The sequence below is a fragment of the Betta splendens genome, chromosome 24 (assembly GCF_900634795.4).
Source record: "Betta splendens chromosome 24, fBetSpl5.4, whole genome shotgun sequence".
Taxonomy (NCBI): Eukaryota; Metazoa; Chordata; class Actinopteri; order Anabantiformes; family Osphronemidae; genus Betta; species Betta splendens.
In genome coordinates this window covers 13,905,623-13,932,483 of record NC_040901.2, presented here as the reverse complement: position 1 = coordinate 13,932,483, position 26,861 = coordinate 13,905,623, and the positions used below count along the sequence as shown (strand labels likewise).

At 46.3% G+C, this 26,861-nt stretch overlaps 4 protein-coding genes and 2 long non-coding RNA genes across 9 annotated transcripts in view; 3 read left to right on the top strand and 3 right to left on the bottom strand.

Moving 5' to 3' along the window:
* The first annotated feature begins 96 nt into the window (after positions 1-96).
* Positions 97-5,902, top strand: cebpz (CCAAT enhancer binding protein zeta). 2 transcript variants are annotated; one of them, XM_029141851.3, is made up of 17 exons: positions 97-478; positions 614-2,076; positions 2,151-2,382; positions 2,469-2,649; positions 2,723-2,811; positions 2,923-2,976; positions 3,338-3,440; positions 3,546-3,605; positions 3,676-3,742; positions 3,823-3,929; positions 4,028-4,088; positions 4,189-4,385; positions 4,516-4,551; positions 4,670-4,765; positions 4,899-4,960; positions 5,177-5,258; positions 5,742-5,902. In XM_029141851.3, exons 1-17 carry the CDS (start codon positions 278-280, stop codon positions 5,900-5,902), a joined length of 3,252 nt encoding a protein of 1,083 aa, XP_028997684.1. In that variant the 5' UTR covers positions 97-277. The 2 variants fall into 2 exon arrangements, with proteins under 2 accessions (XP_028997684.1, XP_028997685.1); XM_029141852.3 differs by having other exon boundaries at positions 100-478; positions 4,522-4,551.
* Positions 5,481-15,897, bottom strand: LOC114850027 (protein CEBPZOS-like). Of its 2 annotated transcripts, XM_029141971.3 has the most exons (5): positions 15,879-15,897; positions 7,200-7,279; positions 6,739-6,856; positions 6,425-6,469; positions 5,481-6,012 (listed from the first exon to the last, which is right to left on the bottom strand). In XM_029141971.3, exons 3-5 carry the CDS (start codon positions 6,854-6,856, stop codon positions 5,930-5,932), a joined length of 246 nt encoding a protein of 81 aa, XP_028997804.1. In that variant the 5' UTR covers positions 7,200-7,279; positions 15,879-15,897; the 3' UTR covers positions 5,481-5,929. The 2 variants fall into 2 exon arrangements, with proteins under 2 accessions (XP_028997804.1, XP_028997803.1); XM_029141970.3 differs by lacking the exon at positions 15,879-15,897 and having other exon boundaries at positions 7,200-7,442.
* Positions 8,356-11,738, top strand: LOC114849997 (hepatocyte nuclear factor 3-beta-like). The gene is made up of 2 exons (XM_029141907.3): positions 8,356-9,142; positions 10,537-11,738. Exons 1-2 carry the CDS (start codon positions 9,068-9,070, stop codon positions 11,641-11,643), a joined length of 1,182 nt encoding a protein of 393 aa, XP_028997740.1. The 5' UTR covers positions 8,356-9,067; the 3' UTR covers positions 11,644-11,738.
* A 163-nt stretch (positions 15,898-16,060) lies between the features above and the next one.
* Positions 16,061-19,511, bottom strand: LOC129603730 (uncharacterized). Its single transcript, XR_008693930.1, has 2 exons — positions 19,263-19,511; positions 16,061-18,811 (listed from the first exon to the last, which is right to left on the bottom strand). It is a non-coding gene; the product is annotated as an uncharacterized LOC129603730 (long non-coding RNA).
* A 1,290-nt stretch (positions 19,512-20,801) lies between these two features.
* pax1b (paired box 1b) lies at positions 20,802-25,746 on the bottom strand. 2 transcript variants are annotated; one of them, XM_029141945.2, is made up of 5 exons: positions 25,645-25,746; positions 24,122-24,727; positions 23,573-23,706; positions 21,294-21,431; positions 20,802-20,980 (listed from the first exon to the last, which is right to left on the bottom strand). In XM_029141945.2, the coding sequence occupies exons 1-5, from the start codon at positions 25,646-25,648 to the stop codon at positions 20,966-20,968; spliced, it is 897 nt and encodes a 298-aa protein (XP_028997778.1). In that variant the 5' UTR covers positions 25,649-25,746; the 3' UTR covers positions 20,802-20,965. The 2 variants fall into 2 exon arrangements, with proteins under 2 accessions (XP_028997778.1, XP_028997779.1); XM_029141946.2 differs by having other exon boundaries at positions 24,167-24,727.
* Positions 25,747-25,751: 5 nt separating this feature from the next.
* The window catches only part of LOC114850036 (uncharacterized), a 1,657-nt gene continuing 547 nt past the window's right edge, over positions 25,752-26,861 (top strand). Inside the window, exons 1-3 of the long non-coding RNA XR_003784755.3 lie at positions 25,752-25,942; positions 26,062-26,158; positions 26,478-26,861. The exon at positions 26,478-26,861 is cut by the window's right edge and continues 547 nt beyond it. This is a non-coding gene — a long non-coding RNA (uncharacterized LOC114850036). The remainder of the gene's footprint in view (positions 25,943-26,061; positions 26,159-26,477) is intronic.

Here is a 26,861-nt window from a genome sequence, read left to right as displayed (position 1 = left end):
CTCCGAAACAACAAGCTCTGATTGGCCGGCCTTCTGTGACGTGTACACAGGTTAAACGTGATTGGTTCTGACACGTATCCAAGATTACTTATTTTCTAAAGTTGATGAAAACAAAGACAAACGAGTCGGTATAATATTTCAAACTTTTATTATTATGACTTTAAATTAGAAATTATTGAAAAAAACACAGATAACGAACATGACCAGAAATGTTTCGGAAACGCAGGCGTGACCTCGGTTTCTTCATCCGGTTCACGCGCCTCGCGCTGTAACGAGCATGGCAGCGAAAAACAAGCCCCGCAGAAAGGCAAAAGCCACGACAGAGGTGGCTTTTCAGGCCGAAGACGACGACGTGGAACGTGAAAACAGAGGTGAACGGGAGGACGAAGACTCGGACCCCGATGAAGGAGGACCCGGAGCCGAGACGGACCCGGAGGAGTTCAGCCTGGAGGAGGTTTTACGGCTTGGAGGAACACGGGTGAGTCAGTCCAGAGCGCCACGGTTACCTGTTCATACGGATGCTTGAGATGATGATGAGCATGTAACACGAGGACTGACGGTAGCAGTAAAGCACGTTTCGTCACCTCCATTCTCCCTCCTTGGCTCCGTGCAGGCTGACTACGTCCTCCTCGCTGGACTCGAAGACTCAGCCGAGCTTGTCGATGGGGGAAAGAAAGGAGCCATAGATGATCTGGAGGAAGGCGAGCTGGAAAAGTTCATCACCAAACTGGGAATCCAGTCGTTTGCCAAACAGCAAATCATCCAAGACGAGCTCGAGGGCAATGACGGAGGAGAGTCCGATAGGAAGCAAGGAAAAAAGGCCAAAAACAGGCAAGACGTGCCAGAGGAGGAAGGAGGCAGTGTTGAGCAGACCACCAACAGAGAGGGCGTCAAACAGAAGGCGAAGAAGACCAACCAGAACGCGTTTGACTTCCAGCAGAGGCAGGTCCTGCTCATCAAACCCGGGGGCAAGTGGTTCGACCTGGAGTACACGGCCGAGGGCTCGGCGGCGCCCCAGCAGCCCCAGCTGGTCTCCCAGTACAAGGCGCTGGCCCAGCAGCTGTTTGAGGCCGAGGTGCAGCTGTACAAAAGCAGGAAGAACGTGCAGAGAGGAGCCGGCTCCTCCTGGATGAAGGCCGTGGTCTCCACCGGCGTGCTGGCCGACAGGATGGCCGCCATGACGGTTCTGATCCAGGACGCGCCGGTGCACACGCTGGAGCACGTGCAGAGCCTGGTGGCCATGATGAAGAAGAAGGGCAGCCGGCGCGTGGGGCTCATGGCTCTGGACACGCTGCGGGAGCTGCTGCTGTCGGACCTGCTGCCGCCGCACAGGAAGCTGCGCCCGTTCCCGCAGCGGCCGTTGGACCAGCTGGAGCAGCGGGCGAGCGGGAACCGCGACGCCCGCGACCGCCGCCTCGTCCTCTGGTACTTCGAGCACACGCTGAAGCACGTCGTGGCTGAGTTCGTGGCCGCGCTGGACCTGGTGGCTCACGACACGGTGGCGGCCACCAAGGCCAAGGCGCTGAGCACGGCCCACGAGCTGCTGTGCGGCCGCCCGGAGCAGGAGAAGGCGCTGCTCGTCCAGGTGGTGAACAAGCTGGGAGACCCCGAGTACAAGACGGCGGCCAAAGCCTCGTACCTGCTGGAGACGCTGCTGCACCAGCACCCCAACATGAAGGCGGTGGTGTGCTGCGAGGTGGAGCGGCTCCTGTTCCGGCCCAACATCAGCGCCAAGGCGCAGTACTACGCCGTGTGCTTCCTCAGCCAGGTGCTGCTGAGCCACGACGAGGCCGAGCTCGCCAGCAGGCTCATCTCCATCTACTTCTCCTTCTTCCGCGCCTGCGTCAAGAGGAAGGACATCGAGTCCAAGATGCTGAGCGCGCTGCTGTCGGGCGTCAACCGCTCGTATCCCTACGCCGGCGCCGGAGACGAGAAGGTCCGGGAGCAGATGGACACGCTGTTCAAAGTGGTTCACCTGGTGAAGTTCAACACGGCGGTGCAGGCGCTCATGCTGCTGTTCCAGGTGATGGACTCCCAGCAGAGCATCTCTGACAGATTCTATGTTGCTCTGTACAGGTACGAGTTCCGCTCGCGCTCACATGAAGTCGCCCCGACAGGGGGTAACACACTGACGCCATTCTTCTCTGCAGGAAGATGCTGGACTCGGGGTTGTCGTCGTCCTCCAGACAGAGCATGTTCCTCAACCTCGTGTACAAGTCGATCAAGGCCGACACTGTGCTGCGGCGGGTCAAGGCCTTTGTGAAGCGGCTGCTGCAGGTCAGCGCGGAGCAGAGCGCCAGCTTCGCGTGTGGAGCGCTGTTCCTGGTGTCGGAGGTCATGAAGTCCAAGCCAGGCCTGAGGACGCTGCTGCAGGAGGAGGAGGTGGCGCTGTCGCCTACTGTACCAGCAGCTGGTCAGACAGCCAGCAGTCTGTTGTTTCTAACGCGTCCTCTGCTGTGCTCCCTCAGGGTGGAGACGAGGAGGACTTCAAAGATCTCGCAGAGGAGAACGACGACGACGACGATGATGAAGAAGAAGAGCACTTTGTTGATGCTGACAAACTGGACGAAGGCATAACAGAAAACTCGTTGGAGGTGAAAGTAAAGCCAAAACCCACCGCGTCATGGGTCCATCACCAGAACCTGGAAGGTTTGTGTGTGCAGGCGTTTTCTTTAGCTCGGTCTTTCTGGTTCAAGGGTTCAGTTCTAGTTTTACCTTCCAGGTGGGACGAGCCTGCACAGCTATGACCCGCTGCACAGAAACCCATTATTTTGCGGCGCTGATCACACGACTTTATGGGAACTACAGCGGGTGAGAAATGATGAACACAAACTTTAAGTAACTGATGTGAGGTCATAGAAGCGACTGCATCGTTAAAATGAAATATTGACCTGAAGATTAACACTGTCACTGCTTCTGCAGCTCTCTGTGCACTTCCATCCCTCAGTGTCACTGTTTGCAAAGACGATCCTGCAGGTAAGAATTCTTCTGATCTACAGAGCATCAACTCGACTAGTAATTCAGTGAAATTTCCCCTGTGGATTCAGTAGTTCCAGGTAAAGATGAAGCAGGAGTCCTCACAGTAGAAACAGAGGCCAGCACGATGTCATCCAGAAGAACTATCTGATCAGAACTCTGAAACTTCTGGGTCCAAATAAAATAACATCTATAGATTTAGTAGAAGGCAGTCGTGATCCACCCAGACCTGTGGGTGGATCACGACTGCCTTCTACTAAACCTTTAGAAGTTGTTTTGGTCCGTAGCTTGGTCTGATCTCAGATGGACGCGCTGGTTGTAGGTGGATGAATGTGCATCAGGCTCTTTTGACTGTCTCCAGGGGGACTCCGTCCAGTACTCTGGTGACCCGCTGCAGGACTTCACCCTCATCCGGTTCTTGGATCGATTTGTCTTCAGGAACCCCAAACAGCTGAAGGGACAACGTAATGCTTCAGCTTAGTTTTTGTGTTGTTTGTGTTCAATTATTTTAAACTTAAAGGTATTCAAATAGTTAAACATTAATTCCTGTCTTAACGTTTTCACATCAGAAAACACGGATTCAGCAGCACTGCAGCCCAAACAGAGGCTACGTGTCAACTTGTTACCAGGTGAGTATCTGTGGGTTTCTGCTTTGTTCAGGTTCTGCATCAGAAAAGCAGACGTCTTGTTTCTTCCCAGTGAACTGTGAGGAGTTTCTGGCCAAAGATGAGAGTCAGATCCCTGTGAATGAAATCTTCTTCTACCGGTGAGTTCAATGCTGGATCGTGATATAACACATGGAGGCGATGTGGGATCGGTCTGTGATCTATTGCGTTCCCTCAACAGCTTCTTCAAAAAACATCAGCAAGAGAAGCTGATCCGTCGGCCGCAAGGAGACGGCGACAATGACAGCCTGGTGGATGTGGACGACGACGAGTTTGAGAAAGTACTGGGTGAGTGGAGACCCAGCGATCCCACGGAGAACACCCAGCTCCTCACGTGGAGCGTGTTCAGGTCCACTGGTGTTGATTTGGTGCATCTTATGTGACAGATTCCTATGAAGGAGACACGTACTTCATGGACCTGGCAGACGACGATCTGGACTTCGCAGGGTGAGAAAACCTCTGGTTTCCTTTTGTTCTGGTTCAAATGAACATGTTGCATGTTTGAATACAGGTGAAATTACATCTGCCCTTTGTCAATGCTTATCAGTAACGTGAATAAGATGAAGAAACAAAAGAAAACTGCGGACGACTCGGAGTCTGACTCGGACGGGGACAACCTGGATGATGAGGAGGTGTCTCTGGGCAGCATGGACGAGGAAGACTTCGGAGATGAGCTGGACGAAGAAGGCGGGATGTTCATGGACCCTGATGGAGGGGGAGAGTTTGATGATGACGACGATGAAGGTCAGTGCTTTCTTTGTGTAACATACAGGTTCAGTGTAGTTCAAGGTGAACCTGTGGTCTTAATGTTACAGAACACTTAATTCATTTAATTAATAATTAAATTATCCTGTTCTTTTCTTTTTTTTATCAATCCCAGAGTTGGAGGAGGACAATGATCCATTTAATGGTGAGTTTAGGTTCAGTCAGTTGCATTTTATCAAGTCTACAATTTGCAAATATTTTTTAAAAATATTTGGGCTGGATTTTTTGCATCCAGTAACAGAACAATGATTGTTTCTGTGCAGATTCAGACGAGGAGATGCAGGTTCCACACGTTCCTGCTCGAACCAACAAGGGGAAGAGAAAATCCTCAGAGGACCTCGACTTCTCTGGATCTTTAGGTTTGTCCTTGAGTCTCACGTGCATTAATTATGTTACATTATTATTAATGTACTGTACTGATACTTGGCAAAGCTTTTAGTTCAGTATTGTCTCAGTAGCATTTAGAGAAATAGTTTCAATGATTTCTTGCAGATACAAAACAGGGAAAGAAAAAGAATAAAAAAGATGGAGCCATGTTCACTTCTGCTGAGGAGGTGAGAAAAACGCGTGGATGTTATATGTCACACATTGACACATAATAATTTGGTTTAGGTAACTTAAGAAACCAATAAACCTTATCCCTTACATGCATGCTCTCAGAACTAAATGTGTTTCTGAATTGGGGGCGTGTGGAAGCTCAGATGAGCATTTTCGCCTCTGAGCCCCACTGACGTGTCTGTGTTCTGAATCTGATTCTGCTTGTGTGTCAGTTTGGCTCCCTGCTGGACGAGAACGCCGGCTCCAAGTTTGATAATATCGGTGTGAATGCCATGGCCAACACCGACAGAGCAGGTATGAAAGAAAGCTTTTTGTTTCATAATTCACACAGAACGTCTTTCATATAAATAATCAAATGAAGAGTCAAATATAAAAACAGGTTTACGAATGAGTGTTAAAGTTGAAATATTTATATTTCTGAACAATAAGTTAAAGTTGAGGCTTGAAGGTTAGACTTAAATAAACCAAAGTGAACTGAAGCCATCATAAACATCTTAGAATGAATTTTACATCAGGTCACGGTTAAAGAGAGGTTTATTAAATATGCTGGATACCAGCACACGTTAATTTAATCTCCAGAGATCAAATCATCAGCAATAATCACAATTATCATGACTGACGATCGGGGTCATGAACAGTTTCTATAAGGACATGGATTCAGAGATAGAACCCCGTGTTTAGCTTCTGTCAGGTGCATGTTTCAATCACCAATGATGTAACATTTAGACCAAACTGACAAAAACTCCAGACCTCCTCACTCCATCCTTGTCTCTCCAGGTCTAAAGCAGCTGAAGTGGGAGGCTCAGCGTGACGACTGGCTCCACGACCGTGATGCTAAGACGCTGCGCCACAAGAAGCGGATGTTTAACAAGAAGCGGATGCTGGGCCGGGCCCGGACGGGCGGCAGGACACTGGGGAACAAGAGGAGGAAGAAGTAGTGGTGGACTCAACACTGCCAGACATCTTCAGTCTTGCTTGGCCGACCAGGCCTCGTGGTCGCTCTCTCGGATGCCGTAGACCCCCGCCCACTCGTTGGACTTGTAGAAAACTGTAAGAGAGCAGATCCAGTGATGAAGCTGCAGTTTGGCCTGAAGAGGAGCTGTTCATGCCGTCGCTGCTATGATTTTGTCTACTTAAAATCCAACAGGTGTCTTGTATCTAATTCATATTAAGAGTTGGCAAAGTTGGTTATTTTCTAATTTCAGGTTGTGAACCAAAGCACAACCTAAAATTGGTAAAAACATGACATTAATGAAACTGAGTGTTGGATTACGACAGATATGATTTTGCTGATCTAATAAAATAAAATTTTTAAATATTGTTTCATTTGTTGTTTAAGCCCCTGACAGCGGTGCTGTACAATTCACACATTATCACAAGAAAATTGGACAAATATTTAGAACTAATCTCAACAACTAAGCAGAACATTAAACATGCTGAAGAAGAATAATTCATCTCACATTCTAAGATGGATGGAAACCTCTGGCTCATGGTGCTCCTGAAATCTGCAGAAAACAAGCAGCATCTTTAATGATGTAAATTTAACTGAAAGCAGTGTTGAGGTTTTGAACAGCTGCTCTGGATTCATTTTCTGTTTTACCACTAATCAACATTTGGTATTTTAACATCACCCTCTGACACTCTAATACCTGTGACCTGTTTGTATGGTCAGTGACCCTTTTACTCCAGCACCTGCAGCTCAATCCACAGTCTCTCTTTGAGTTTGATACCATTCATCATTTCACAATGATTCTAACATTATCAGAGTAAATACCTCGACTGTTGTTCATCGTGTGAAAAAGGCCGTACGCCCCAAAAACGCCCAGCAGCTCCACAGCAATCAGCCCCTTCATGAGCTTCTTGGCCAGAGGTTCCAAGGGTTTAGGAGGCATCTGAGGAAACGGCAGCAGACTTCGGTTACACAATGTGGGACACACACACACAAACATAATTAACCATCTACATTTATTCCTAAAACAAATCAACCTAATAAAATAATTTCCCTGTTCTTCCCTTGAACGTGTGAAAGCGAATCAGCCTCTAACTTTAACATTACTAAAGTTTATAACCACAAACAATCAAAACCACTTAAATGACAGGTTGGTGCCTTTCCTGCATTTGCAGCCTATTATTCCACAACCCACACTGTTACAGTCTGGATTCTTGACTGACAGAAGCAAACACACGATACGTTTAACGTTATAATTTCTGTCGTCTCATTTTAAATAAACTCACCTTTAGTTCGGAGCTGCAGCCGCTTCACGTGTCCTTGTGTCGAGCCGAAGCTAACGCAGCTAACGGCTGCTACTTCCTCACTACGGAGAGCCGGTTGGGACAAGTTCAAAGTCAAAACGACTTGTGACTTATTCAGCAGCAAACATTTAAACTACAGGTTTTATCGCCATGACAACAACCGTATTAAACATTAAACCCTGCATCGATAACTACTCTTACATTCCTTAAGTTATATCTTGTTTAAACATGTTGTAGTAGCGGGAACCGTCCAGGAGGCGTCAGTATAAACCGACTGAGCTGTGATTGTTTTACGGAAGCTGAAATATAAAGACACCGGAGAAACGTACGTGATGCTCATTAGTACCTCATAACCTTTAAAACATAAACGCAGGCCGGTCAAATAATTTGTTCATTAAACAGCTGCTGACAGATGTTCAGTTTTTTAATATGAAGCCTCTCTCTCAATGATTTCATTTCATTTGTCTTTGCAAACGTAATTTGGGCAGTAAATCCTCCCCGCGGACCCTCGTGTCGGCTCCAGGTGAAACAGCACCTGCTCCGGGTTCAACTTCATGTCTCTGCTGCAGCTGTGGGTCCCTGCAGATCAGCTGCAGCAGATGCCTCAACGAAAACGGGACAATATTTGATCACCTGAGTCCTAAACACGTTGGTCTGCAGCGACTGGAGGTGAAGCAGCTGCTTCAACACATAAAACCAGAGGATACGGCAGAGGACGCCTGGATGTGGTGACACAGACATGAACACAGTGAGAGGAAAGGACGGATCTGAGCCTGAAATGAAGTGCAGTTACAGCATCAAAAGCCTCAGTTAAATTAATCTGTCAGCAGTTACTTATTAAGCATCACATCAATGATTCACTGCTAAGATATCGCGTCATTTCTCCTCCTGCTCATGTGTTGATGCCCTCAGAGGTTTGAAAAGGAAGAACATTAGTTTGACCCCGGAGGAGCAGAGAGCACGGAGGTCCAGCTCCTCCGGTCCGTCCTGCGTGTGTGCAGTGCAGAGCTTTCACATTCAGCACCAGGTAAACACGCGCTGTCCTGACGACAAACAGTGCGGCCTGCGGACGACGCATTTAAAGCCTCTGCAGAGGCACCGTGACTGATGCCGTTTCATTTACCTGAAGATCTCTGCAGGAAAAAGCAGCAGAGATCCACCAGCGCATGAGCTGCACACATGGATGGAGGAGGATCAGAAAAAGGAGAGATTACACATGAAACTGTTTAACACTTAATAAACTAAATGACACAAATAAATATTATATAAAGCTGGAAGAAAAATTAAACCAATACTAGTGACTAACAATAAAAAGGACCATATCAGTTTTATGTTGGATCCATTTATGATTTAAGAATTTTTATTGAACTCTAAAACAATATTCTTTTCTGAACAGTGATGAATTACGTGGATTACAGGATTTTTTGGTCTCAGAACTAAAGAGAACTGTTTAATTACGTTGCACAACTGCGACCTTTTCTGCTGTGAAGTACCTCAAACTGAGCCCACAGCGACCGTTACCATTGTGTTCCACTACACGAGCCTCGCTCTCCGCGACGCAGAGGCCTCGGGGGCGGGTCTCGTGCAGAGGTGTAGAGCTCGAGGACACAGATGATTGGACGAGCACTCCACAGCAGCGCGAGCGCAGGTGCCGCGCACTCTCACTGCGAAGGGACCGTCGTCCGGTCACAGCCGCTGCTCACGAGCCTCGGCGATCAGGACCAGGACCCACCGGTACCGGGACCGGCACCGGCACCGGCACCGGCACCAGCGGAGCACAGGCGGGGGTCGAGCGTTGCTTTCTGCTGCGCGTGCGGCGGTTTGGATGAATCGGTGTTGGAGGCTTAACGATGCTGAGCGCCGTTAAAATGGAGGGACACGAGCATCCGGACTGGAGCGGCAGCAGCTACTACGGAGAGACCGAGGTCCGTGCACTCAACAGCGGCTACAGCTTCCAACTCAAGGACACCAGTACATTTTAGAGGCAGATTTCAATCACATCTCAGATTTTCACTTTCAAACTACTTTACTTGTTTCAAATGTATGAACTTAAACGTTTGAATTTTAACTTCTTTAACTTTATATGATATCAAGACTAAACCGCTTAACTCCTTACCTAAAATGATGCTTTTTATGCTTATTAATAATGTAGTAAATAATCTGTTTGATTCGTTTGTGTGATTGCATTCAGCATCATGTATTTATTTAATTGTTAAGGTTATACCAAAAAGCGTCTCAACAACTAAATTAGTGTCATTTTCATACCTAAATTATTGTATCGTGTAAAATAAACAAAATGTACAAATATTTACTTTTTTTAAATGCACCTATAATTTCTCTGGAAACAGCTATTTTTTAGTCTACCCAGCAGCACACTTGATAAATAAACAAAAATTAACAAATTAAATGCATCAGTGCTTTTAAGACGGATCTGCGTAAATAATTATTATCAACATTTAATATACTCATTTTATCCGTGTGTTTTATTATATTAAATAATTACTTGATACAAACCAGTATTTACATGCCTGGATTTTATCTCTGGCAGCACAGAGAGCGCTTTGCAACAGCGTTAAAAAAATAATTTTTTGGGGACCTTTTTATCTGTAATTTTTGACATTTGAATTTGGGACCGCAATTTATTGATTAAACAAATTATAAAGAATCTCGTCAAATCTGCAGAAAATACTATACATTCAAACTACAGTAGTTCCTGTAGTTGTAACTACGAGTTTAATGTAATTCACAATAAAAAAAAAGAGGAAGACAAAAACTTAATCCTTAACTATTTAACTCATTTATGTTTATGTTGATTTTTGGACTTAACAGAAAAAAATAGATAGATAGATAGATAGATAGATAGATAGATAGATAGATAGATAGATAGATAGATAGATAGATAGATAGATAGATAGATAGATAGATAGATAGATAGATAGATAGATAGATAGATAGATAGATAGATAGATAGATAGATAGGTAGAAAATACTGATACACTAAATTTAGGCAATCAAAATATAGAACTATATTTAAAATTAGATATTTATAAGCTAAACATGACAATATGAAAACATCAACTTCCAGAAATTGTGACAATTTATAATTGTAATTGTGAATAGTTTCTTGCAATCTTAAAATTCGTTGTAATAGAAAGACATTCAGATATGGATTGTTTATTCACATTGCTGTCTTTTCTAACCCAGTGGCCTTGAAAACTCTACATTCACGCGGTGCCTGCCAATAGTTGTTTGATGCCATTAACATACTTTAAGGCTGGGCCGCTTTAACAGCACGGACGCTCCGCTCCTCTCGTTTCAGTGCTACACCGCAGCGGCCAACATGAACTCCATGAGCAGCTACATGAGCGCGCACTGCATGGCCGGCGCGGGCCACGTGAACGCGCACTACATGAACCCCGTCGGGGCGAGCCACTCCTCGGTGCCCGTGGGGATTTCACAGAGCTCCGCCGTCGTGCACGCGGGGTCCGGGATGAGTCCGGGCTTCGGGGCCGCGCTTCCGCCGAGCATGAGCCCCATCAGCCCGCCGCCGTACGGGAGCGTGCCCGTGATGAGCCCCGTGTACGCGCAGCCCTGCAGCCTCCGAGCCAGGGAGTCCAAACCGTACCGGCGCAGCTACACGCACGCCAAGCCGCCGTACTCCTACATCTCCCTCATCACCATGGCGATCCAGCAGTCCCGCAGCAAGATGCTGACGCTGAACGAGATCTACCAGTGGATCACGGACCTGTTCCCGTTCTACCGGCAGAACCAGCAGCGGTGGCAGAACTCCATCAGACACTCGCTCTCCTTCAACGACTGCTTCATCAAGGTTCCGCGCTCGCCGGACAAACCTGGGAAAGGCTCCTTCTGGGCGCTGCACCCGGACTCGGGGAACATGTTCGAGAACGGCTGCTACCTGCGGCGGCAGAAGCGCTTCAAGAGCGGAAGGACGCCCGGAACCGGCGACAAGGAGGCGGAGGGAAAGGGCGGCTCGGTCGCCAGCAGCACTTCTGGTTCCGATTCGCAATCCTGCTCCTCCCCCCAGTCCTCAAAGGGAGCTGGGCTGGACCTCAAAGCGGACCGAGGCGAACTGCTGCCCCCCAGCCCCGCGCGCGTGCCCTCCCCGCTCGCGCACACGCAACAGCTGTTTCCCCATCATCCGCACCCCCCGCTGCTGCTGCACGAGGCCGCTCACCTGAAACCGGACCACTACCACCCGCACCCGTCCTTCAGCCACCCGTTCTCCATCAACAACCTCATGTCGGAGCCCCAGCAGCACAAACCGGAGCCGCTGGGTCCGTACGGCGGCTACAGCTGCCCGCTGGCGGCCAAGCCCGGTCCGGACCCGGCTCAGCACGGCGACGGCGGCACCGGTTACTACCACGGCATGTACAGCAGGCCCATCACGAACTCCACGTGTCTATAGATGTGCAACGTGTCCTAACAGTGATTTGTCCAACTTTATATGTGCAACAGATAAAAACCTTTTTATGGAAACATCATTTTCATGTTTTCTTTCATGTTTATAATCAGCATATGACCCTTCAACTAATTACACCCAGTAGAACATCAATGAGCAATAAACACTGTTAAGTACTGGGCCACTTGGGCCTTCAGCGGATCTGGACCGAGTTGTGAGCAGTGGTTTCTGAGGACACCTCGCTGAGTGTTTGCTTAAGGAGGCAATCAGCACATTATGAATAATAATGACCTTTCTTTGAACAGGAATAATGGAAAGGCTGCATGCGGAGCCGCTGGAGGTCAGAGCTTAGCCGTGTTTGGACAAGCAGCCGTTACCACACACAGACATGCATACACATGAGGACCCTGTACAAACCCAGCGGGGGGTTAGAGTCCAGCTGCCAAATATTAAACTATTTTAACACAACACAGTGTTTTCCCTAGTAAATGACACACATATGCTTACAGAAGCGTTAGAGCTTAAAACCTCCTGTTCCTGTGGTTTTCATACAAACGTGTATCATTTTAATCTTCGATATGATCTCAATTCTCAACATGCAGCGTGTGGCATTTACACAGGCCAACATTCTGCTGTCTTTCCTGTCTGTTTGTCAGATCAATGCAGTGTCAGTACAATCACATCATTTGTCTACGCATGCGGTTTTGTGATCAGGAGGTCACACCTCACATGGACAGTGACTGAACAGGCTCAGCACAAAGGTAAAAGCCTTGAGTTATGAGGCACCAAACAGCATCCGAGACAGAAAAACGGAGATGATCGACAGCAAGAAAGAAAACGGCACCAGGAACACGGAAAATGAGCAGGAAGCGTCTGGTCTGAAGCTGCTCTCCACCTCTCAGGAGGAGGATGACGGCCCATTATCTCTCTGGCCACGCTCCCATTTACTCATAATCCAGCCAAACCTCACAAGGCTCTGTGTTATGTCAGAGGCCACTGTAATCTTTGCTCATGTTGACAAGCTCTCAATGAGGCGATAAATTAAAAACGCTGGCTCTTCGTGTGCACACATCCTCCCGTCACTGCCGCGTTCTGCTGTGTGCTGATTACTGCTCGGCGCGCTTCAATTAGCATGCTAACGAGCTTACAGGCCGTAGGTGGCGGGCCAGGAGCTGCCGGACCCACAGAACCGCACAGGAACCAGGTTTCACACTGGACCATCAAAGCCGGTGGTCCTTAAAGACAGACTGGTTGGGTTGAGGTGGGCCAGTGCACGTTGAGTCATATAAAGCGTGAGCTGAGAGGAAGACCGGACTCCTGGTATGGACTCCTTTCAAAATGAGAACATAGATTTCAAAAATCGACATGTTGTGAAGGAACAGCTTATTCTGATATTTGGTTAAAATGTTTCCTCTTGTTCATTAAGCAAAAGAAAAAGTCAGATTTTCTGTAGCCAGACTTTTCAGACCTGTGGATCATCATTAGAACCACAAAGGACAAACGTAAGGACGCGTTTCTCTTTTTTGATCCGAGGGTATAAATGGTTTCCTGCTCTAATATCGGAGCTGTGAGAACAAACAGTGGATCTGTGGTCTCACGGCAGAGGGATGTCTTTGAACCAACAATACGGCTGAAAAAATGGCTCCATCTTAGATAAACACCACTTTGCCATTCATGGAGATGTACAATGATGCTTTCTTAAGGCGAAAAGAGCTTAAGCGTCAATCTCGCTGCCTTTCAGGCGTCCAGCCCGGCCACCCAGAGAGCTCCGGGTCCGGGGGGGAAAACTGGCGGGGCAACAGTCAACTCCAGCTAAATGTCAGAATTACTGGCCTAAATGTCTTCTTCATTCTCACACATGTGACTGTGGAAACACTCGCGGAGCCCCGAGCATCAGGCTGAATCTCGAGCCGTTTCAGGGCCACGTGCAGCCCTAAACTCCGCCAACCGCCATTTCACCGAGCAGCCAAACAAAACAGATCAGAGCCGGTCACCTGATGGTACAGTTTGACAGAAAAAGGCTTTAAATGGCTCACAACCAGCTATATGTAGTGCTGCCTAATAGCTGGTGACGCAGAGCCGCCACAACAAAAAGGCGGCCGAGACGGCGCCCTGATTCATGGGAACACTTCTGCCTTTGTGGCAGCTCCTCCACTGAGCAAATACTCCAAACTGTTCATTCCCCGCCGGCCCTTTCTCTCCTCCGGCACATTGTTTGTGCCCTTGCATTTCATTCAGGCTGGGGGAGAAGATTGCTCCCAGAGCCACTGAGCAAACAGTGGAGAAAGGAGCCTGCCATCTTCACTCTGTTCCCAGGAGAACTTGCCTTTTATTATTTTTTATTTGAGCTCCAAGCTGTCGAGCTGAGCCGACAGTTTGATGTCAGAAAGCTGAATTAATTGCTTTAAGCCAAAGGGGCGGGCCACCCATCACCAATCGCTCGCCGAAATGTTTTACTGGAGATTATTAAAGCTTTCCCGCTACACAACATGAACAAATATTGGGCGTCTAACTGTGGTTTCAGCCTTTCATTTACAACTTGGAAACATGTCAAAGAAAAATTGTGGATGTTTTGCTCATTCTTAATTAACAGTTTTTGTCTAAAAGATATTTTACTCATGTCTTTCTTCCAGAGAGAGACACAGGTACGAGAAGGAAAACTTAGCTGACAAAGAACCTTAATTGTTCAACGAGATCGTTGTGCAATCACTTGCAGATCTGGCTTGAATTCAATAACAGTGAAGCAGGGAAGGGCAGAATTAAAAATGGAACAAGCTCCAAAAAAGAGACACCAGCACTAATATGAGCGATGAAACTGTTTGATAAGCAAATGGTTAAATCACAAAATCAAATATTTGAGCAGGGAGCATTTTCTGTTTAAGACCAACATTTAGTGAGCGGCTAACATGTAAATTAACATTTCCTTATTACGTTAGGAGAAAAAGATCACTCTACAGTTATTGTGCTTAAATCAATGTTAGGATTATTGTTTGTTTACTAACTAAAATAATGTAATAATAAATAATAAAGTCTTTTTCTATAAATCTAAATTTTCACATAGCTGAGGAGATGGACCAGCACCGTGTCTAGTTGTCAAATATGGAGGATTTGTGTATAAATATAAAATAATCATTTTCCTTGTGAAGATTACAACCATTTGCTAGTCACCACCTCAGACACTAGATAGAGAATATCTTCTACCAAATCATTATTTGGAGCCGATCCTGCAGACGACATGCCGTCATCCATCACATCGACAAAGTGATGACAAACAGTTCCTTCAGCAAACAAGGGCCTCCTCTTCTTTAAACTATCCCAGATTCAAAGCCCCATGTCTGGCAGGTTTGTGACCTCCACTTAGCGTCCATAAGCAGGACCATTCAGTGTCAAGCACACAGCGAGCGATAAACACATCTGTGCTGTACGCTATCAGTAGATTAGAGGCGCTTCGATAACGAGGCTGCGAACACTAAGTGAGCTATCAAAGGCCCCGAACAGGAGCCCGCAGCACTGAGGGCCAACAAACAGTTAAATATTAAAGAACCCAGTCACACGGGAACCTTTCCTCCACATCCTCAAATTTACAGGACACTTAGTTCTATAAAGCTTCTATAATAATAATAATGTTAATGATATATTTTGCCTCTGGTTCACCCTCCAACATCTTTTGGTAGATCAGAGAAGGAGAATCAGTCCAGGCGCCTCAGAGGACGACAGGAAACCAGCTGACGTCCACAGAGAGGGTCATAATTCAAGACTTTAGCCTCACGTGTGCATATATTAGCTTCGCCTCAAGCTAAAATGTAGGTTTAGTCACCGAGGGTCCGTAAAAAAGGAAATAATTACTATAGTTAGATGTCAAAATATAATAAATAATGCCCATAATGTGAAAAAGAGAAAACCTACTTTACTTGGAGGTTAAACCCTTATTTGTGCAGGGTCACACAATTCAGTGTTTCACAGATGACAAGCTGATAAGGTAACGCAAACAGTGAAAACTATTTAACAGACAATAGGTGGTGGAATAAACACAATTATCAGAAAAGACATCATATGAACGACTCCAGCGTGAAGAGACTAAATGTGAGTAGAAGAAAAGTTGTTTATATTAATATTTGATGAGGTTGTTTCTAAACACAAATTGACCATAAAGAGAAATAAAAGCGCTACAGGGTGAAAAAGCGAGTGTAAAACAAACACCTTCACTCTGACTCCTACAGTGTGGCAGTGCTGCTTCCTACCTGGAGTTTTGTTCTGCTGGTAAGAATCTTTACCAGCGGCTTCCAGTGAGAAGCTGACGCCATCTACAGGACACAAGACACAAACACGGCTTCATGTCACAACAACGCACTAAAAGGGCCTGCGTCTTAATCTGTTGTCATTTTTTAACAACAGGACTGAAGGAAGCTAATCACTAAAAACCTTTCACTAGTTTGAAGTTCACAGCTCAAAGTTAGACCTGTTACTTTAAAATCATTAAGAAAAGCTGCACAAATGCCCACCATTAAAGAGCTGGGTTTTAGGGGGGGAACAAGAGTAGGAAAGGTTACGAGGAATCGACTCGTCCTCTGCTCTCATTCTGCATGTGCCTGTGTGTTTTCCAAATGGAATCTGGGAGGGAAATCCTCCTAAGTCTGGAACTGTGAGGGGCCGTCGTGGGTGAGACGGCTCGTTACGACGACCAGCTGCTGCGTCAGACTTCCAAATGGAGCCCTAATGTTCAGAAGCTGGAGAATCCTTTTCTGCCAGAGAGTAAAGCTGCTGTAAAGCCGTCTGCTAATCCTCAGAGACCATATGTGCAGCACAGGAAATGGAGGCAGGCCCAGCGTTCACCTGGGTCACCTGTGACGCTGGAAGGACTGACAGACAGCCGCACTCGCTTAAAACCCAGCAGGACTCAGAATGATCACTGCAGCTCCCACTGAAAAACGCATCAGTTTTGACTTCAGGCATTTTAAATTTAAAGGCATGTTGAGCACTAGTGACACCTAGTGGACAAACCATGTCGCAGCTAAAGCATGAATACTTTCTCAATGCAGGGGAGAGCTCTGCAGTCAGTGTGTCAAACAGAACCTGTGTGTGTGTGTGTGTGTGTGTGTGTGTGTGTGTGTGTGTGTGTGTGTGTGTGTGTGTGTGTGTGTGTGTGTGTGTGTGTGTGTGTGTGTGTGTGCAGAGACCGGTGGTTCTGACCAAGTACAGAGATGTTGTATATGTTGGAATCTTCAATTACAAATGTGTTTACACATATGATAAATATTGGCGTATAGCTTGTCAACTATAAAAGCTGCTGATCTTGTTTCACCTTAATGTGTTTCCTACCACTTAGCACCAAATGAACAGACAATGAAAAGGAAACCACAAGGACCATTTTCTGGATTTCAGTTCTAAAACACAGAACCTTTGAAAAGAGAATTTGACTCCACTTTAACAAACGTGCAGACGTTTTGCCACCAAATGCTGGAGACAAAGGTTGTCCTGGCGAGGACGAACATAAAATCAAGTTGTCCTATTGAACTATATGACACAGTTAGTGTGAAACGCTGTGTGAGCAGAATGCGCTTCCACGGTGTCTTTGTCCAACTCTGCTCCATCAGACAAACGTCTCCAGCAGATGATGGATGTGAAACACAAACACAGCCGTGTTTTCAGCTGTGGACGCTCCGGCCGGGACGAGCTCAGCCCACGGCAGAACGAGGGGTTTCTCCTTCCAACTATTTTTACAGCCTCCGTTCAAGTCCCCAGTTAGATCGTTCTGAGCTGAATGTGAGGAAAGGTTCTCCTCATGGGACCATCACTAGCTCCTCATGCAGGCGCTTTTTTATTTGGTGCAAGTCAGGGCCATGTGAGAGTTCCCCAATAAAATGATCACTTTTAAAATTCTAAACAAAAAACAGCGGCTGAAGAGTGTAAGCCACAGTTCCCTGTTAATCCTATTGATTACATTTCCGCCTTTTGTTGCTCCAGAAACAAATCCAACGCTGTTAACGTGCTTTAACTGTAGATGGCAGCACAGACAATCATCCTTCACTGAAGTGAATCAGACATTCTTCTTATTATTTATACAGACTCAGGCATTAATACCACAATAAATATGGATATTTAAAAACATGGCACTAGGTTATGTTATACTAAAGCCTGTTTATCCTTCAAGTCCTGCTCAAGCCATTTTCTCAGTTTCTAGTAAGAGAACAGAAAACAGGGTTAATTCTCCAGGTTTCCTGATCTGTGGAAATCAACAGCTCTCCATGGAGTCTATTTCAGCACCAGCAGGATGGGTGGTCCATCCACATTTCTCCATTACATGCATCTTGCCAAAAACTGCAGTATTGCTTGACAAATGAAGAAAGATTTCTGCGCATGGAACTGTCGCAAGAGGCTGAAGTAAAATCTGAGGTTACGCTAAGTGTTAATAAGTGCAATGCAGACGCTGCTGAGCCCATCATCACAAATAATACACTTTTAATATGGAGGACATAGATTGAGGACAAAAGGACTCTGTGGAGGAGGTGGGTCAGAGGAGGATATTGGCCAAGCTCACATCCATCACAGACAGTTCCTCTCATCCACTGCACCCGACTGTGGGGGCTCTGAGCAGCTCCTTCAGTGGAGACTGATCCACCCCAGTGTAGGAAGGAGCACTACTGCAGGTCCTCCATCCCCACCGCTTCAAATTTGCACCGCTGTTTGCTCACTTAACCTTGGACACTATTTGAGTTGTTAATATGTACATAATCTTGTTTATTATTATTATTATTAATATTACTACTGTTATTTTTTATGCTCCTTTTTCTTGCAATCCTGCACAATTCATTGCTGTCTTCTAGTGGCTGTTCCAGTGATTGAATGTCCCTGCTGTGGGTTCAATACTGTCCATCTGTCTATGTAACAACTTTCTTTAATACTATATGCTGGGTTAATTTAATATATAACGTGAACCCATGAATTATTAAAAACACTAAATTATCTGCAGTTTTTCCATCTGTATTTGTTTTTCATTTAGTGAAAGTTATAAAATAATATTAGTAAGTTCTTGTCAATGTCAAGATGCAGCCTTCTAGAAAACTACAATTTAAAATAATGACAAACCAAAAATCATAGGACATCTTCTGCCAAACCTCAGTGGACCAGAGCGCATCCTGCATCGTCACACTTCTTTCTTTTATTATCCTGCAAGCTAAAGTGCAATGTTAAATTAATCTAAAATTAATTTAGAAGAGAATAAAGACAAACAAGCACTGATTATAGCCTATTTAATAAACACGAAATTACTAGATCGCTGAAACGTGGACATTGATTTCCCGTTCAGTCGATTCGTTCTAGAAGATTTTAAAGTTTAAATATTTTTACGAACAGTCTACAAATATGAACTGTAACTTAGTTAGCTGACTTCAAAACAAACCCACACACTTCCACCCAAGAGTTTCAATAAAAACGTCCATAACCCCCCAGATTCCTGAATCGGCTAAGTAGCACGCTAAGCTACCTAACTAGCTAACTAGCTAAAATCAATCAAAACAAACGTTTCTAATGTCAGAGCTCTCACTCTTATTGCGGGGTTCACGCAAATCAACGTCATTAATTCGCCATCTTGTGTATATTAGGGAATATAACGTTTAAGGGTTTACCTTTCCCGCTGTGAGCCGCCTCTCTAAGGCCCGCCTCCCACCGTCACTGATTGGCTAAGAACCGCAGAGAAGACTGACACCTGTCTGGGCCATTTACAACAGACCCAACGGTGATACATTCAAAGGACCTTTCTAAACATGGGATAAATTAGGTTAACCCACACCCCCTCAATATAGCAGCTCCGTCTCCTGTTAATATTCTAAAACCAACCTGAGCAATAATAAATACCCCAAAAACTACAAATACACAAAGACAATAACAGCAGTATAGAACACATCCTGTAGTGATTGCGTCTTAAGCAGCTGCAGCATGCCTGGCTTGAAATAGAGCACAACCACAGCGCTGCACGCTCCACTGGGCCTTTAAAGGGAAAAACTGTGCAATGAAAGGTTTTATCTCGTTAAAGCAATAAGAAACTGGAACACGAGACTAAACAAGACGATGTCTTTCACTTTACAGTCGTCAGAGATGAATGAACAACACTAGAACAGGTTAAAAGTTTACAGGGCCCAGTCTGACTGCAGCATGATGCCTTCAGGGACCAAAAGAGGTTTCTCTGAAACCTGAAACTTGCATTTAGCCAAAAAAAACGATACTCCGCTATTTCAAAAGCTTTTCTATGTTAATCCTCAGGTCAAATATTGTGAGTTTGTGTTGATCACACAAGCCCAGATCTTCCTGTCACATCTGAGAACAGGATTAGGAGCTCAGCACTGGTGGAGATGTGGTGACGGACCACCTTTAGATAATTCGTTTTTCCAGAATCTTATTTATTGTTTCACTTCGTGAGCCTGGTTTCTTTTGCTAAATGGAGCTTTTCCACTGTCTCCTGCTGCAACTCAGTGAGAGTTGTTAGATTTCATTTCATAATCATGAAGCTCATGACCTTTTTCTGGGCTCTATGACTAAAAGTGAACTGTATAAAAATAGTTTTCCCCACATGTTAAGGTGCCTGCTCTCTACTCCACCTTCAGTTTAATAGAACTCCACCAGGCCTGATCTGTCTGCCTGCCTGTCTGCCCGTCTGTCCGTCCGTCTGTCTGTCTGTCTGTCGTTGCTCCGCCGTCCGTCCGTCGTCTCGTCCCCGCCGCCCGCCCTCGACTGTCTTCTTTCTTTCTTTCTTTCTTTCTTTCTTTCTTTCTTTCTTTCTTTCTTTCTTTCTTTCTTTCTTTCTTTCTTTCTTTCTTTCTTTCTTTCTTTCTTTCTTTCTTTCTTTCTTTCTTTCTCTACTGAACGTCTTGTCTTCAGCATTTCTACACAATGACTGCATGGACGGCGCTCGTGTCATGGAGCCTGTTCTGCTGTGCACCGTGTGCTCTGCTAAACAAAGCCGCTCAGCCATAGAACCTGCTCCTCACACCCACGAGGCTTTCAACAAAGCCACTGACATCCTATCACACTTCATCTGGATGAGGTCCATGCAAAGTGTGTGATGAGCGACAGTCAGCAAATCATTGGTGAGAAGGAGCCACTGATTTATTATCAGAACTGGACGCAGCATCGACATATGAAGCCTTTAATTGATTTAAAGCAGCTCAGATGGTTCCAGACGTGCAGATTTATTAACAGTATCTTTACATCTGTGCACACGCGTGTTACAAGATGTTAGAAGCAGCCGCAGGAGCCACCGGCGTCTGTGACCTGTGACCTTTGACCTGAACCTGCCGGCATCACGAGACAGAAGATGATCTGTGAGGTTTGTTCAGCTTCCTGTTCTCTGCAGAACAAATAAAGCAATGTCCTGATATCATCATCATCATCGTCATCACAGGAAAACAAATGTGAAATTATTTTATTTATACACATGAAAATCTCTTTTGATGGTAAAAATGATCCTGATCAAGTATGGGTTTTAAATTGTTTGGAAGTCCTTAAGTGTGTGTTACATGAAATCTAGACTCTGTTGTTAATGTGATGCTGACACACACACGTGTGCGGCTTGTTGTATGTGATGATGTGCTGCCTGTGGCTCAGATGCGTTTTCATGGAGGACAAAGACCTTCTACATGTGGGATGATGCTACTCCTCACCTCCTGGAGGCCTGAACCCTGCAGCCTCCAGCGCCGCGCAGCCGGAGGACGAGCAGAGGCCCAGGAGGAGCCGGCTGCTGGGAGGCCGGGTGGAGGAGACGCACAAGCTGGGGCCGAGGCAGGAAAACGGCAGGGGGGCTGCAGAACGGGGAGACAAGACGCTTTCACCAGCATCAGATCCAAAACATCAAGGACAAAAACGCTGATCCTCCCACATCGGCCTCTAAACGCTTCCGTCAACGCCCTAGAAATCAATTAACTTCCTCTCTCCATTACTTTTCATGTCGTCATTTTCCAAAATGGCCCTTTGTTTCCAAAAATGTGAAAATGCTGCAGTTAATGTTTTTTGGTTCCAACTGCTCCTTTGAATCTGAAGTTCAGGTCCAAGAGCCCTGCTTCCAAACGCGTCCTTATTCTAGGGATCCCTGCTTCTAGACTCGTCCTCATTCTAGGGATCCCTGCTCTCAAACGCGTCCTTATTCTAGGGATCCCTGCTTCTAGACTCGTCCTCATTCTAGGGATCCCTGCTTCTAGACTCGTCCTCATTCTAGGGATCCCTGCTCTCAGACGCGTCCTTATTCTAGGGATCCCTGCTTCTAGACTCGTCCTCATTCTTGGGATCCCTGCTTCTAGACTCGTCCTCATTCTAGGGATCCCTGCTCTCAGACGCGTCCTTATTCTAGGGATCCCTGCTTCCAGACGCGTCCTTATTAAAGGGATCCCTGCTCTCAAACGCGTCCTTATTCTAGGGATCCCTGCTCTCAGACGCGTCCTTATTCTAGGGATCCCTGCTTCTAGACTCGTCCTCATTCTAGGGATCCCTGCTCTCAGACGCGTCCTTATTAAAGGGATCCCTGCTCTCAAACGCGTCCTTATTCTAGGGATCCCTGCTCTCAGACGCGTCCTTATTAAAGGGATCCCTGCTCTCAAACGCATCCTTATTCTAGGGATCCCTGCTTCTAGACTCGTCCTCATTCTAGGGATCCCTGCTTCTAGACTCGTCCTCATTCTAGGGATCCCTGCTTCTAGACTCGTCCTCATTCTAGGGATCCCTGCTCTCAGACGCGTCCTTATTCTAGGGATCCCTGCTTCTAGACTCGTCCTCATTCTAGGGATCCCTGCTTCTAGACTCGTCCTCATTCTAGGGATCCCTGCTCTCAGACGCGTCCTTATTCTAGGGATCCCTGCTCTCAAACGCGTCCTTATTCTAGGGATCCCTGCTTCTAGACTCGTCCTCATTCTAGGGATCCCTGCTCTCAGACGCGTCCTTATTCTAGGGATCCCTGCTCTCAAACGCGTCCTTATTCTAGGGATCCCTGCTTCCAAACGAGTCCTCATTCTAGGGATCCCTGCTTCTAGACTCGTCCTCATTCTAGGGATCCCTGCTCTCAGACGCGTCCTTATTCTAGGGATCCCTGCTTCTAGACTCGTCCTCATTCTAGGGATCCCTGCTCTCAGACGCGTCCTTATTAAAGGGATCCCTGCTCTCAAACGCGTCCTTATTCTAGGGATCCCTGCTCTCAGACGCGTCCTTATTAAAGGGATCCCTGCTCTCAAACGCGTCCTTATTCTAGGGATCCCTGCTCTCAGACGCGTCCTTATTAAAGGGATCCCTGCTCTCAAACGCGTCCTTATTCTAGGGATCCCTGCTTCTAGACTCGTCCTCATTCTAGGGATCCCTGCTTCTAGACTCGTCCTCATTCTAGGGATCCCTGCTTCTAGACTCGTCCTCATTCTAGGGATCCCTGCTCTCAGACGCGTCCTTATTCTAGGGATCCCTGCTTCTAGACTCGTCCTCATTCTAGGGATCCCTGCTTCTAGACTCGTCCTTATTCTAGGGATCCCTGCTCTCAGACGCGTCCTTATTCTAGGGATCCCTGCTTCCAAACGAGTCCTCATTCTAGGGATCCCTGCTTCTAGACTCGTCCTCATTCTAGGGATCCCTGCTCTCAGACGCGTCCTTATTCTAGGGAGCGTTTCTATCTCCTGTAAACGTTTGTTTGCAGGGTCCTGATGCTGTCTGTCTCTATGGACCTGCTGACCTTTACTTTCTGGTCGTTTTGAGCCTGGGGTCACTTCCATCGCTCTTCACTGAGCCTTCACAGACTCGAGTACAGTCCAGGTTTGGACCTCGGAGTGAAACTGATGCCACAGAGCATTGGAACAGCAGCAAAAAAGAAACTGGAGCATGAATCTGTGTTTGACGATGTTATCGTCTGGTTTAGTTCAGTTTATCAAGTCGTGGCCTCAAATGAAGCGAACTGTTTTATGGTCTTTACCTGCTGCGGGTATCCGATTGTCTCGGATCCACTTATTGCAGGAGGGAACCAGCTAACGCTGGTCATACTGGTCATACTGGTCATACTGGTCCAGTCCTCTGCTTTGACTGAGTGTCCATCACATGCGGACAGAGCTGGAAAACAATGTTAGAACAACCATGAGCTTAGAGTCTGGTTCACAAGGTTCTATGTGTTTTGAAACAACAAAAAAACACAACAAAATAGAATATCAATTAACAAAATCATTATATTAAACATTTCACATCTGATATTTGACAGGAATTGTCATTACTTTTATTTATTGTTATATAACCTGAGACTGAATTACAGTAAGAAAGACAGTATTAATATTATAACAAAATGTTTTATACAACTTTATATTTTAATGCTTCTTTTTCGATTTAATTCATTTTTATTGACAAAACTGTAATGAAACATTTTCTGAAAACAGATCTCAAAGAGATCAGAGTTTAAAGAGAAAGGAGCCAATCAGGAGTTTCATCTTTTCAGTACAAGGATAATGAAGTTGCAAATAAAATGGGTCTTAACTATTAACGGAACCATTTTTCGTTGTGACGTATTTTGGCCACCAACCGGACGGCTCCATGAACGCTCTGGAGTCCAGGACGCTGCGCCAGCTCCGGGAAACGTCCGTCCTGGTTCCGGCGGGCGGTTCTGCGGGCCCGTAGGTCCAGGGCGGGTAAACGTGTCCGTTCTGGACCTGCTCCGGTTCGTGGTCCTGTAGACTCGCGTGGGAGAACCTGCCGATCCTATTCCTGAGGATGCGGCTGATGGAGCTGACGGACGGCGCGTTGTAGCCGTCACACACCCCGTCCGCCAGCAGCCGGTGCCGGATCTCCCAGGCGAAGATGCCCGGGTCGCTCCGCTTGTAGTCCCGGATGCTCCTGACCACGGACGGGGTCGTGACTCGCGGCTTGCTGCCGCCGATGGTTCCGGGCAGGATGGAGCCCGTGTCGTGGTATCGCGCCAGGATCTTGGACACGCAGCCGTGGGAGACCCGCAGCTGGCGGCTGATGTCGCAGGGCCGCATGCCGAGCTGGGCCAGCTCCACGATCCGGAACCGCACCGGGTTGGGCAGCGGCCGGCCGTTAACGAACACTCCGCCGAGCTGGTTCAACTCCCCGTAGCTCTGCTCTGCGCACGGGACGGAAACAAGAGTTCGGCCCCAGGGTCCAGTAAGGACCAGTAAGGACCTGGTTTATAAGAGACTGGAACCAAAGGGTCCAATGACCTGGTTTATAAGAGACTGGAACCAACGGGTCCAATGACCTGGTTTATAAGAGACTGGAACCAACGGGTCCAATGACCTGGTTTATAAGAGACTGGAACCAAAGGGTCCAATGACCTGGTTTATAATGTCTGATAAACCCGAGACGCGTTTAAAGCACAAAAGTAAAACAAAAACTTCTTGCTTAATGTTATTAAAACCATTTAATTACAACAAATATGAACCTTTCTGGGTGATGAGAAAAGTCTAACAATTAATATTTGATTTAATTAACAGAAAACGTCAGAATGAAGGTTTGCTACTTCGAGTGTACATTAAATAATAATAATCATAATCATAATATTTATATGTATATGTATTTGTTTGTTTTAAAAATATCCCTAACAATGAATAAATTGGATTTCGTTTTCGATTCGTCACAAACACCTCCAATAACTAATCCTCTAAATTAAATCAATGCAAGTTAGTTACTGTATGAATCAGTTTATGGATCTTGTCATTTTTATATCCAGTTCGTGATCCTCTCACCAGTTCCTGGTCCAATAAGACAGAATCCTCTAGTAAAACAATTATATCTGTGAAAACTAATATTTTTTTCAAAAACTCCTTTCAATTCATTCATTCATTCCTTCTCATTATTACTCTGATATTTTACTCCTTAAATTAATATCATAACCTTTATGAGACTCAGTGCTGATCACTTTTTTCCAGTTTTAACCTAAAGGTTGGACAAGGATCCGTCACTGGAACGTTCAGGTCAACACTCGTCTCCCTCTGTGACACCTTCACTGCTTCCTGTAAGAGTTAGGATTTTGTGTCTCACCCATCAGCTGCCGTCCAACACGTCTCACCGCTGCACCCTCCGGCGCTCCGACTGGAGCATCGGTCTTCGACCCATCGCCTCCTCCTTCCTCCTCCTTCCTCCTCCTCCGCACTCACTTCATTTCCTGTTTGCAGAGGATCATATAACGTGAGCGGCAGAAGAACAACGGTCCCTGAACGCCTCTTCGGTGGTTTCAGGCCGCCGAGTAGGCTCAGGTGTATCCGGTTCCGTAGGTCCAACCCCTGTAGGACAGAACAACAAAGCAGAGCTCGTCAGACCCTCCGTGCGTCAGAGAGCTGTAATGATGAACTCCTCTTATTATTAATATCCATCTTCATGTCACTTCTGTCTCTTGTTGTGTTTGTGTTTCTTTCTAGTCACTTTATTTTCTGTATCTGTCACAATCGGACCATCAAGAACAACAAACCTCACCCTGCAGCGTGTCACGCGATGACGTCACTATCGACGCCGTTCACTTATGAAAGGCCGGACGATGAGGATGATACTTGACGCAGTAAGCTGGAAATGCTCGGGCTCATTTGTTGTGCAGTGACGCCCCCTGGTGGACAAACCTGCGCGTCACCGCCAGGCAGCGTTTTCCTGATCAGCTGATCTATATTTGCGTCACGCTAAAATGACGAATCTCTCCTGACGTATAATCTAGGAACAATAGCATTTTATAGGAACACGAGTTATCACAAAATGGAACAAATAGAAAATCTGGTCACTAATTTCCCTTTGAGTCCAATGGCAGCCTCATTGGTTTACATGTATATCTGGTTTGCCATAAATAAGAGCTGCAAGCTGATCAGACTTTTTCCTGACTCCAACAGAAACCTGCACAAATCCAACATGAATCCACCTGATCCGTTATCTGTGATCTCACCTGTGGGGAATTTATTGGACACCGACTGAGAAGCAGAAGGTAGAGAGGGAGAAGCGGCACCAGGTGCCAGAAAAACGAGACTCTTTACACACTGTGTAAAGACAGACCCAATGTGGGATCAATAAAGTTCAATTATTACTATTATTCACACGCGTGCCAGTAGGAACTCGGCCTACTGTCCTGCTTCCCATGTTGAGCCTCTGTGATGGCCTGTGTCATCCGCTACTAACATGCTGGTGAGGAAGACGAGCTCTGTGCTGGGATGGAGGTCCCCTGGACTCTGTGGAGGAGGATGTTGGCCAAGCTGACATCCATTATGGACCGTTCCTCT

Coding starts and splice junctions, on each gene's coding strand:
- cebpz (XM_029141851.3), top strand. CDS start 278: ATGGCAGCGAAAAACAAGCCCCGCAGAAAGGCAAAAGCCACGACAGAG. Junction 3,743..3,822: donor AATGAAATCTTCTTCTACCG/GTGAGTTCAATG, acceptor TTCCCTCAACAG/CTTCTTCAAAAAACATCAGC. Junction 4,552..4,669: donor GGACAATGATCCATTTAATG/GTGAGTTTAGGT, acceptor GTTTCTGTGCAG/ATTCAGACGAGGAGATGCAG.
- LOC114850027 (XM_029141971.3), bottom strand. CDS start 6,856: ATGCCTCCTAAACCCTTGGAACCTCTGGCCAAGAAGCTCATGAAGGGG. Junction 6,470..6,738: donor CACGATGAACAACAGTCGAG/GTATTTACTCTG, acceptor TGTTTTCTGCAG/ATTTCAGGAGCACCATGAGC. Junction 6,013..6,424: donor GTTTCCATCCATCTTAGAAT/GTGAGATGAATT, acceptor GCTCTCTTACAG/TTTTCTACAAGTCCAACGAG.
- LOC114849997 (XM_029141907.3), top strand. CDS start 9,068: ATGCTGAGCGCCGTTAAAATGGAGGGACACGAGCATCCGGACTGGAGC. Junction 9,143..10,536: donor GCTACTACGGAGAGACCGAG/GTCCGTGCACTC, acceptor CTCTCGTTTCAG/TGCTACACCGCAGCGGCCAA.
- pax1b (XM_029141945.2), bottom strand. Junction 23,707..24,121: donor GAAAAATGGTTCCGTTAATA/GTTAAGACCCAT, acceptor ATTGTTTTCCAG/CTCTGTCCGCATGTGATGGA. Junction 21,432..23,572: donor CAATCGGATACCCGCAGCAG/GTAAAGACCATA, acceptor CCCGTTCTGCAG/CCCCCCTGCCGTTTTCCTGC.